This window comes from Primulina tabacum, chromosome 1, assembly GCF_025594145.1.
Source record: "Primulina tabacum isolate GXHZ01 chromosome 1, ASM2559414v2, whole genome shotgun sequence".
Taxonomy (NCBI): Eukaryota; Viridiplantae; Streptophyta; class Magnoliopsida; order Lamiales; family Gesneriaceae; genus Primulina; species Primulina tabacum.
The window spans coordinates 51,647,722-51,660,258 of record NC_134550.1 but is presented as its reverse complement, the minus strand read 5'-3'; the positions used below and the strand labels follow the sequence as shown (position 1 = coordinate 51,660,258).

General features: G+C 35.2%; 1 protein-coding gene across 1 annotated transcript; it reads right to left on the bottom strand.

The window, feature by feature from the left end:
* Positions 1 to 561: 561 nt before the first annotated feature.
* LOC142547673 (rho GTPase-activating protein 7-like) lies at positions 562 to 12,384 on the bottom strand. Its single transcript, XM_075656067.1, is given in 23 exon segments — positions 562 to 1,096; positions 1,460 to 1,663; positions 2,270 to 2,339; positions 3,018 to 3,187; positions 3,269 to 3,382; positions 3,663 to 3,746; positions 3,835 to 3,895; positions 4,398 to 4,447; positions 5,429 to 5,770; positions 6,724 to 6,945; positions 7,533 to 7,776; positions 7,905 to 7,992; positions 8,128 to 8,197; positions 8,280 to 8,335; positions 9,059 to 9,136; positions 9,421 to 9,540; positions 9,677 to 9,758; positions 9,760 to 9,822; positions 9,947 to 10,025; positions 10,098 to 10,168; positions 10,353 to 10,429; positions 11,830 to 11,866; positions 12,134 to 12,384. Coding segments are annotated over 23 exon segments (2,619 nt in total). The 5' UTR covers positions 12,188 to 12,384; the 3' UTR covers positions 562 to 913.
* Between the last annotated feature and the right edge of the window lie 153 nt (positions 12,385 to 12,537).

Here is a 12,537-nt window from a genome sequence, read left to right as displayed (position 1 = left end):
TTCGAGATTTATTCTCAAATTTAATATATGAATGTATTTTCTTCTGCTTAATTTGCATTGAATTTATGAACAATTTTGTTTTTTCAAATATTTTATAAATGTTTGTTTCCTCTCGTGCATGTTTTTTCCTTGATTTATTACATTGACAATCGTCCTCCAAAGACACTTTTCTCCCTTATATTCTACCAAGTTTAAAATAAAAAGATTACAAAATTCTTGAGAAAGTTTCGAAGTTTACTATTTATCAGTCATTATTGGTAGAGTTTTAAAAGTGGCTTTGCTTACCTTTTTTCATAATTTTTTTTTTTTTTTTTAAACTAGAAAACACATTATACTACGTATTGAATGTCTATTTCGATGCAAGTTGTTGATTTTTTGTGGCCGAAAAGAATTTGTAAATAAGATCGAAAGTTATCTAAAATGACAGAAAGAAGACAAATTCAACAAGATCATCATCTCAACAGCTAGCGGGAAACATCATCTTATGGAAACAATAGTGACATAATTTACACCGAAATTAAACAAAATAATCAGCCAAATATAATAATCACAATGCATTAAAAAAAACACAAGAGAAGGCATCCTTACAAGGGTACATTACATGCATAGCATGGTCACGTATTACTCAATGGAATGGATATGTTGCAGCAAATCATAGCGAATTGCCACTTGTGATTAAATAGAGTACAAACTCAAAAGTTTGAAATAAATATGAACTCAACCTAGACACTAATTTACATTCTCAATATTCCAAACCCAAAAAAAAAAAAAAAAAAGTAAAATATATACCGTGCAAACACCAAACAGGGATCAAGATTGCAAATATATACTAACTTGCCAAGAAAGGATAAAGGATATACGGGAGAAAGATGTCGATAATTCGTTTGAGACAAACATTGGAAGCAGCAAACATCTAGTTCCATCGAGGAGATGATGGTTTATACACGAAATCTTGAGGCATGGATCCATAGTTCAAATCCAGATTGTGCAGTTGCTCCATCAACTGAGACCTCCTTTCCTTAAAAAAGTCGAGACGAGTCGTCAATTCAACCAAAGTCGACGAAGCTGCCGGTGGATGTCGAGAATAATCCAAAGCCTGCCGGTAAAACACACACTTGGTAATGTAAAAGATGACAGTTAACAGAGAATAAAGGTAATGCTCAACAATTCTCAGCCTCCATCAAATCGTATTCTGGTATCAGAGTAGTTTTTTTGAATACACTGTTGGTGTTTTAATACTGTCGATCATATATGCTTGATATGCATGTGACCAACATGCGTATATATCAGATACATGTAACTTACATTACCCGATAATAATTGGTTCATGCATCGAATCTCAGATGTGAAGCATAGAATATATATCAGATACATGCAAACTTACATTATCCGGTAATAATTGGTTCATGCATTGAATCTCATGATGTGAAGCATACAACATAATCTAAACTAGAGATACCTCGGCAGCTCTAGAGGTAGATGGTATTGATGCAGAATCGACAGCACAAAGATCATCCATTGATAAACTTGTGGATGCCTCGGTACTTTTAGAGTCACTCAAGCTTGTTGCTTCCATGATTTGCTTCCGAGAAGGCTGCCTACTACTGCTACCGGATGTCAAGATTTGGCCCTTGATATTTCTCAGGTCAATCCCTAAAAATTCCTGTAACCATTAAGGGTAGAGGAGCAAAGACTAAGTTTTGTGGTATCACAAGGCAAAAAATCTGAAGGGTTGTCATTTCTAATCAAAAGGAAAACAAAAGCATTCATCCATTTATAAATTTGTTGATTCTGATTAACATTGAGCAAAGTAAATAGAATGCACACCATGAACAGGATATAAAAAATAGAATGTATATGTTTTACAATAAGCCTCCTAATAATAACCCAGAGAATTAACAAGCTCAACAGAAGCTACTTGCAGACGTGGATCAAAGGCAATAACTTATGTAACATTATGATTGATTTTGCTCTTGGTGCCAATCGCGTCCAGAGATTTTATCAGTGTTGCTAAAGTACAAAATATTTCTTCAAACGTAAATGTGAAAGGGTAGACCAAAAAAGAAGTACTCTTTAAAGGAAAAAGTGCAAATGAATTTAGAGAAAATAAGAATCTAGATCGAGGAAAATATTGCCAAGATTCAAATAATGCATGAGTTGCAAGAAAACTAAAGGCATAAAACTGATTACATGATAGCTAAACAGAATAGAAAATTTCTGACAAAGTGAAACTAGAATTGCGTGTTAAAAAGAAGACAAGACTAATCACCTGAGTTCTTTGTTTTCTTTCATGGTTACAAACTGCAAGTGTTGAATCAAAATCTTGCTGGAAATATTTCCTGCATGCAAGGATTAAGCTGCTTCAGTAACAATTGTACTTCCCTCCAAAACTTAAAAAAAAACCGGAGGTAAGCTTGTTTGAAGACCAGGGAGATTGAGAAAAGTGAAGACTTCAACAAACTGTATAAATTTAATAACACTAGCAATCAATCCCATGAGAGTGAAATGATCATACAAAAAAATAATACTCCTACTTAAACTTATTTAAATATTTAAAAAAAAAATTCACGCAAAATTTATAGTTGAAATACTACATTTCAATAATTGAAACTTTAATTTTCTGGATGGTTTTGGTTGATACACATCGTGCATGTTAACATTAAAAGACATCTAAAGAAGTGCTAACATCTATGGACACAACCACATAACATGAACATGAATATTAGCTCAAACACAATCCTTCACACTTTTCTACCCAGGTATATAAAGATCTGCTAAAGCCAAGACAGCATGCTACAACAGTTTTCATCAAAACAAAAGATTTGCTAAGCAAACCGCACATCAGCCAATGTTATCTATTGTGTAGATATAATATGTCGTAAGAAAAAAGTCCACTTTTTGCAACTCTCAGTCTAATATAATAAGCAAAAAAATTTACATGGCATGCATATAGAAATCTTTTAAGTATTATAAGAATGCAAAGGATGTTCAGATAGAACAGCCGAATTTTCACTCACTGATGTGCACTTGTATTGGTTGCACGTTGATAGCGATCACTTGTGTCAGAAAGAGTGCCATATTGATGCTGGCGTTGCTGATTTAACTGATGGTGGAGTTCAGCAACTTTCTGCTTCAATCTGGCCACATCTGCCTCAGCAAGAGCAATCTCCTCAAGCTCAGCCCTTATCTGCATCAGATGTGATATTACAGCATTTAAAAGCCTGGTTGGATAGATGATGACTTGCAGGCATAACAAATCGCTACAGACCTTAGAATCCATGCTGCGAGATCCAGGAAACTGCCCAGAAGACATGCTCAAACCAACTTCCAAAGCAGCTCGTAAATCTCTCTCAGCTTGCAGCTGTTCTTGCAGTCTTGCCACCTATAAATAGATAACATAAATTCATCAAGTTAATATGCATACAGCACATATATAGGAAAACAATAGGTGATTATGTCTATGAAAGAATGTGAACAAAAAAGCGAACTATTTATCACAAAATTGAAATAAAAATGCACGATATTCAAATTAACTAATCAAGACCAGCTTTCCACCAGTTTAACACACACAGCCACACGACCACGTCTTAAAAAAGTCTTCGCAAGTCCAAAACAGACATTTTGATACCAAGAATTGAGCTAAAAATTAATAATGCACTTACATCTTGCTCAAGAGCCAGGCGACGTTCATGCAACGCTTGCTTCCTTCGCTCCAAGCTGGCTTGCAAAATGGCATTTCCTCTTGCCTAAAAAAGATGAACAGAAAATTACTATCAGCTAACAGTGAACAGTAACATGGTATATAATTAACACTCCCTAAATTTCAATGACGACCTCTTTTGCAATCCTCTGACGTAAATCATTCTTTGCAATCTCCAATCTCTGTATGGCAAGCCTATAAATGAAGCCATTGAACTTCAATATGACAAGAAAACATGAAAATATAATAATAACATTAGGACAGAAAAGGGAAAGCAAGCATCAATGATAATCAATCAATAACTACCTCAAGGACTCTTCTTGGATACCAAGCAAAATTGGGAAAGGGGTACACAAAAGAATATTCATAACCTTTTTCAGAAAATATAATCACTGACCTCTTGAGTCTTATCAAAAGATTTGGTAACTTACGAACAGATTTAATATATAAAGTTAGGTAAAGGAATTGGGATTTTCCACAAAATGGCAAAGAGGTAATATCACATTCATGCACAATTATAAGGAACAGGCTGATAAATTCAAAGTTAAACATAGAAAAGCCCTTTGGGTGAGCTCCAATTAATCCTGCATAAAACTTGCACTTTCGGACAATCTAACATGCATGATTATCTATCTTCCACTTTCTGCTACTCTAGATTTGGTAAAGCAGAGTAACATGTGAACACTTATAATCTTACTCTTCCTCTCCGGATGAATCGATTGATTCTGTTGAAGGAGTTTTTCTCGCCTACAAAAAAGTTAAAAATAAAGTTAAAATAAAAGGTCAAAAGCTTGATCAAGTGCATGCAAAAAGCTAAAAAAACAAGAACAATAATTAAAAACCATGCACTCAAAAGAAAATCACAGAAATGGCGAGGAAGAAATACAATTCACATTGAATGTAATTTTCTTTTTTAGAAAAGAATTGTATGGAATACAGTATTTTGCCTTCTTTTGGTATGAACAGGTTCAATTCATTATTAATGTTCATTATCCACATTTTTGGGACACAATAGAAGAACCCTAGAGGCAACTGATTTGAACACATTTTTCATGCAGAATTTGGCTAATCTCAATAAATCAATTATCATCCATGAGCGGCACAGATGAGAAACTCATCGAAAATGTTCTTGAGCAAATTATAGTTAACAGTGAATTTATACGGTTTCTATAGAGAAGGCACACAATTATAGAGCTTCCAATCCAAATCATTCATGATAGCATGAAGAAAAGATACGTGCCAGGGTGGTTGTGGTGAATGTGCTTAGTCTCCAAATGATAAACTGGCGAGTAAAAGAATCAATCAATCTAGTTCATCAATCAGATGTGCAGATGTAAAGGAAAAAATGGACTGGACTAGCGAGTAACTGCTAGTTTTGTCCAGCGGATGACCATATACATTTAAATAAAAAGGACTACACCACTAAGACATTTTATGGATCAACACGGTTCAGTCACAAAGAAGATTGACAAAACTATTTAATTTTTGAGCCATAACCAGGTAACTTAAGGTGGAGATTAGAGAGTGGAGATTAGAGTAACCACAAGCATTGTTCTGAATTAAAATATACACCTTCTGCATTTATTAATCGGTTTCATTTTTTCCCATGAGTTTAACACACTTCCACAAACAACTTCCCGCCCTCCACCCCCTCAGCTTTTTAGGTTCTGAATTATTCCTCATATAGAGTAATTCTAATCACCCAGGGAAATTAACATGAAAACTCACATTTTTTCTTCCCCAAAAAGTTGATTTCTTGGTATTGAAATTCAAAGCAGTCAGTCTGGGTGTTGGCTTTTCATCCAACAGTTCTGGAACAGGAATTGATTGATCTAGCTCTGAATCCATAGATGACAAAATTTCTCCCATGGATCGCTGAGACTCATTACCAATTATCTCTAGAGAAGCATCCATCATGTTGTCACATGCTTTCTTTTGTTCTTCTAGTGGCTCATTAACTGAACAAATAGAATCATTAAGAGTTCTAGTGTCCAATGCTGGATTAGATTTTCTTTTAGAGGTATGATTGTGCATGGGAGATCCATTTTCTGAATCATCATTTCCGATGGCCTGGTATAAAAATACACCAAATGCAGCTTTAGTCGACAAGTCAGGAAAAGGTACCAATCATTGTCGTACAGGGAATTGTCAGGATGAAAAACAAAAACAAAGGGAAAATGAAGAAATCGTATTCAAGGTTGTGAAAAAATGTGGGACCACTTGTTAATCTGACACAAGTATAATAAACTCCCATTCATCTGCATGCAGGGTAGAGATACTGATCAATCTAACTTTACAGCAAAATGAGGTCATACAAAATGATTATGGAAATCCCACAAATTAGACTAATTCTAACCTTAAAATTTTTTTTCTTCAGATGAAGTATCCACTCCATGTGCCAATCTTAACTTTAAATGTTATTTTAATTTTAGGAAAATGTGGTCTTTTCAGAAAAATGAAATGACCACAAGATGTTAATTGAGAATATATAGAACTCTTACAGGGCACAATTTATTTAAAAGTCGGAAATGCAAAAAAAAAATTATATGCTCTTTTACAAAGTGATTTTGAACTACCATCTGTAGCAGTGATTGAAATAGGAATTCTACTCTGCCTGTCATATTTTTATATCTGCAATTTCTTGATAAGGGCCTCATTTTGGAAATGAAAATTGATAGCCTAAAGCTACATGTAAATGTGCAATCTTCTTGTATTAACATCACACTAACTATTATTTCAGTTATTATTGTCATTGTTCTTATAATATAAATGCTACAAAATTTAGCAGCGGTAGAAACAGTATCGCATCAATATGTTGTTATGTTCCATTTCTATATTTTATATTTCACTACATTGTTTCCCAAGACAATGAGGCCCATACAGAAAATAGGAGAAATGGTGTAAATAAGTGAGCATAATTAATTCATGGCGCAAGATTCACCGGGGATAAAATTAGTTTTAGACAAGTAAGAATGCATGCAGAGTGTTTCAGGGGTTTGGTGGGTGGGCGGGCAGAGACAGACCTTGCAGTCATAAAGATCACTAGCAGCAGAACCACTGCTTTCACTTAATTTCCCACTCAGTCTACGATCACGATCATAGTCTGTTTCAGGGTCAACTTCGTTTTCAGCATCATGGTAACCATTTACTTTTATGTCAGGATTGTCATCATCACTCGTGCCTTCACTTCCACTGTTATCAGTTTGAGAATCAGCAGATATAGAGCATCTGCGCATCTTATCATCCTGGAAGGAAAGTACAGTGACTAACCATACATGTTCCCAAAACATCTCAGCTAACACCCAAGAGGATTATTCAGCTAACACCCAAGAGGATTATTCTTAAAAATAGGACAATCAATTATAATTACTGGTTATTAACTCTAAAAGGGAAAACCAAAGAACGATCAGCAAAGAATATGGAACCAAAACAAAGAACTTTTGCAGTATTTGTATCTATAATTGGATAATTAATGTATAGTTTTTGAACAAGGACTTGCATAGAGAGCAAACTCTCAAATAAACAATAGTTTGCAAAAGGAATTCATTTAGACATTCAAAATAACTAAATATATTAGACCATATTACTAATGGGATTGGATTAGATTTGCTATCATTTAGCTTTAAGTGCATAATGATAGCATTTTCCAAAAACTTCAATAAATAGCTACAACGAGAGTAATATGACTGGAAATCAGATACTTAATGAAGTTTTAAGACTCGGATGGGAGGAGAAATGAGCAGAGACAGAGAAACAATAATGGCACTGCATCCTCTTAGTACTCTTACACAAGAAACCTGCTTATTTACAGACTAAAAGAAAAAAAACTTACGTAAAATATATTATCAAACTCCTCCAGGAGTGTTGTAATAATTGCTTGTGCATTATTAGCAGCATTGGCAGCAGCAAGTAGCTGAGAAGAATTATCTCCATTGATATCATAATCATCCTCTAATTCACATTCACCGGCTAAAAGTGGGCGCAAGAGCAATGGAGCCATACAAGCTGCAACTGCAGACGGAGTCATCCGATTCTCAGAGGCATGAGAGGAAATACTATTCATCATCTTAAGAATCCTACAAAATGAAATGAAGATGAACGAGGAAAAAAACCTAAACATGTTATAAGAAAGATAAAGTTTCTCTTCATATCAATTGCTCATGAGCAGTTGTGTGCAAAACATAAACGTGCAGCATTCTGCTACCTCTGTAAGAGGCGTCTATTGGGCTCAGGAAATGTTTCCTGTACGGCAGAGCGCATTGCATTCACCCGAGCTTCCTTTGGGTCCATTTCTGCTCAAGACAGCCACAGAGATATTGAATTATTCAGAACAGCAATACATCAGAGGCATTTCTTGAGCAAATGTAAGAATTAAGGATTGGAAAATTGTCCAGACATATAGAGCAATCAATTTGTACAAAACTTACTGTAGGCTTCCAACAGAGCAGTACAACAGGCGACAGGAACAGGGGATGAAGGTAGCTCTCGCAGAACATGCTGAACAACAGTTAACCCTTGTTAGAATCAGTTAAAAATAAATCCAGAATACAAAACAAATACTGAGAGAAAGCAATCAAACCTTAACACAGTCAGCAATGACATGAGGATCCTCATTATCACCAAATTCAGTCTTGCCTACAATCAAGTAGCTTTCAAATCGGTAAGCATGCCTCAACAAGTAACTGGGCAGTCAAATTCAATTTGTGATGAGGGAAAAGATGAATGCAAGGGTATGAAAAAAAATTTGCCTAATACATCTGTAGTAACTTAAAACATCCCAATCCAGATATGGATGCCATTTCTTTAATATTTATCAAAATTGCCTCTTCAACTGAGAAGAACTGTATTTAAAGTCATCTGATCTGTGTTCTGTAATGGCATTTCAGCCTATAATTATCCAGTTGGTCTTTACAACTAAGATGAACTGTATTTTGATTCAGCCAAGTTTTGTTTGAGTTTCTCCCTGTTATTTAATGAAGAAAAATTTAAAATAAACAGAGAAAAGAGGGAGCATACAGTATCTAACTGAAAAATGACCACCTGCTGTCCATATTTAAGAGATCAAGAAACAGGACAATATTGGTTGACCAAGTGGAATGAGTTGTAAAGAAGGCCAAGATCAAACGTTGGCACGTTTCGCAAAAAAAGTGAGAAAATTGTGTCCACCCTACACCTTTTTACAAATTAGTGGAACATAATTCTTATATGGAAACAGAGAAACATAACCCAACCGCCTAAGCAATAAGTGGACTGCACGCAACCAAAGCAAAAGACAGTGCAACCACAACATCAAAAAAGAAAAAAACAAAACAGAACAAATAATTTTCATTTACACATTGACTTGAATGAAAAAAAGACCTTGCTCGTATTCCTGAACTCTTCGATCCACTTCCTCAACATCTGCAGACTGGCGCAAAATTCCTTCCATCTTAATTCCTGTTTGACAGATCAAAAAAGGTGAAGAAAACCCAAATCTATTTCGTAAAAATGACCAAATATTATATCCCCAAGTTAAATCACTTTTCATAATTAATCCCATAACAATGTAGATATACAAAAATCACACAAGAGAACTGCAAAATGTTTCTGTGTGTCCTGGAAACTTCTCTGGCATGAAAATCAAATATTTAATCTAGTATAGCTTCAAAAAATCGTGAGAAAATGTTTTGAACAAGTTGGGAATTTTGAACAAGTTGGGAATTACGATAATAAAAACTTACCGTACTTCTCAAGAAACCGGAGTGCTTTTTCAAGAAATGATGGGCCACCATCAATATCCTCTAATGCAAGCAAAATTGGCCGTCCAACAACCAAAGACTTAACTGGACGCTTGTCTCTCCCTGAATCAAAAGCCAATCCTAACGGAATCAGAGAATATAACATCCTCCAGATGAATTTAGGAGCAGATGGACAATCTATGAGAAAACTTCCAAAAGAGTTCAAGAACACAAAAGCAAATAAAATGTATGCACACACATTGGTGGAAAGAACCCTCGATGGTATCATTAGTGTCACTTCTAAATATCCCATTGTGTCCCATCACAAGGGCGGCACTTGGCTGCTTGTGCAAGAGCATGTTCAAGCGCAGTCTTCCAATCATACAAGTCCTCTGATGTCTCGGCCTAAAGTTTTGAAACAAAAAGCATAGGCAACTTATTACTTCATAAGTTCAACACAATATAAATGCCAAGATAAAAGACCGTTTGAATACAATAGAGGGTTTTACACACGCTAAACTTTATGCACCTTGAGAGTAAATGCTCTTCCATCACGTCCATCAGGAAACAAAACAGTAAGGAGTTTCTTGTCTTCTCTAACAACAACACTGCAAACAAGAAAGCATTAGAAAGCTGCAAGAGAAAAACAGACAAACCACATGAAAAGATAGACTATTTACCTTCCTGAATTATTTAAATCGATGCCGCCCAACGTCAAATTCACTTCACCACCACGCTGTGGAAGTGTGCTCTACATGGAGAGGGAGTTGGTCATATTCAGTTATTTCAATTTCATATAACATATTGACAAATTGTAAATAAATGAAACTGCTCCAGAAAAGTCAGTGTGCAGATAAAGCAATGACTAGCAATTTACTGAATCAAATCTACAGTCACATTAAAGAAAATGGAAACAAAGATGTTCATGAACTAACAGGGTCATTCTTGAAGAAAACCAAAGAGGTGCGTGTGAGAATAAACCATCTCTTCTTCCAAGACTTCCAACCCAAACCTGCAAAATGTTTGAGTGGTAAGTGAACTCACAAAACCGACAATAACACCAATGAAACTGATAATTTTACATTCGAGTTAATCACAATAAGGAACGAAAGCCAAGAATTGGTCCAATTTTTGCATGCACTCATATGTAAGTCCAATCTTTTTGTGTGCACCATAATACATTTCCATTTCACATTCATCAACACATGCTTTTAGCTACGAGCGTTTTATTAATTTCCCCCCATTTTGCAAATGAATGAATATCACAAATCACAAACACAAAAAGACGTGAACTGCAGATGTCAAAAGCCTTGAGCAGCTCGTTTTTCCTCATCCTTCAAAACTGGCCACCATGCACAAATGGCACTTAAAGGAGACAAACCTCAAATAACCTGAAAAGTCCAACAAATTCATATAATATGTAACTAAAATATTTTTATTCACTCGTGTAATTTCCCCTGCCTGGTGCTTTCCCATCTTCCCCTTTCTCATTGAAGATAAGACAGATTCGGTGACATACTATTCCTACCAGGCTTGCCATCTTATCACCACCACTATCCTTCCTCCTCCACTAAATACTAAAAACTCACAAGATGATCTGTGTTCAGAATTACAAGTAATCATTCATTGCTAGGGTCAACAACTCCATAGTACATGTCTTTGCCTATATTTTAAGATCTTCAAAGCCTAAACCCATTTATTTTAGCATGCTATCATCTGATTAGTCTAAATTCTGAGTCTTACAAGTTTAGACAAACTGAGGATATAACTCAAACTAAAAGCAGAAAACTTACATAAAGACAGTTTCCTAAAACTCCATTAGCATTGACAGTATCATCATGAGAAACTTTTAAGTGTCATCATCCAGACTCGTTCTCAAAGGAAAGATGTTGACATGATATCATACACAGGAATGGCAGCATGGCCGAGTAGGGCAGTCTCCCCCCAAAAAAAAAATTGCAAACATCACACATGATATACTAAAGTAATAGTGTTATACTAAAGTTACGTTTGGAGTGATGGATTTGATATGGATGGAAGACCTTCATTTCGGAAAAGATTTGAATCATGAATTTCAAATGACACCTAAGGTGGATGTATTTGAAACCAATCCCAATTTGAAAAAATATAAATTGAAATATATTGAATTTGAAATTCACTTCAATTTCTTCCGGCTAAATAAGTCAAGGAATTGAAATTCATAACTTCAAACCAATCCATTCATATGCACCCTAAAAGATTTCAAAATCCCCCCATACCCACCCCGAAGCTAAATTTCCAAGACATGGAAGAAAATTCACAAACATTGCTCAAGTAGATGGAGTTCATTCCGCAGAACGAAAAACCAGGCTTACAAACAAATTAGCGGGCAACCATGACAAAATCATCATCGATAAGCCTGAAAGCTCTAACCTTTAGAAGATATGAGCAGATGCCCGCTCTTGAATACCTACAAATCATCAAGAACAGCAAAATCCCAAGTAATAAAACGTAACAAAAAAACAAAATGTTAATGAACTGCAACATGATACAGTAATCTCTCATGCAACTGTAAAAAAAATTAAAAGAGTGCAAAGTCGAACTCAAGGATTCACACTCAATCGACCATTTTCCTTGACTAAATTTGACTAGAAAAAACTTCCGACATCCAAGCCCCTCATATCCTTCCCTTTTCAGATAATGGTAAAACCAAAAATATAACTCAAAGAATTATTACCGTATTCAAGTTCCCAATACGAGGTCGCTCAAATGCGGCAACAGAAGCAGACATTTCACCGTCCCACACACACACTACCCTTTTCACGTCCGCATTAACATCTGAGCTGACATCCCAACACTGAATCGACCCGGATCTAACTCAGACAATACAATCGGATAAGATCTGCACAATTCAAACAGATGAAGAACCCGAAATGGGTTTTCTCTCTTTTTTTTTCTGTTACCCAGTTTTTTTTTAAAAAAAAAAAAAGAAGAAGAAGCAACAGTAACAACCAACCAGGGTTGCTTTTTTCCACAAGTCCTGTTCTTTCTTGTTTTTTTGTTTATGTTCCATTATTGTTTATAAATAAAAATATAAACGAAAATTTATATTTTTGGTTTTATAATTTATATTTTTAAAAA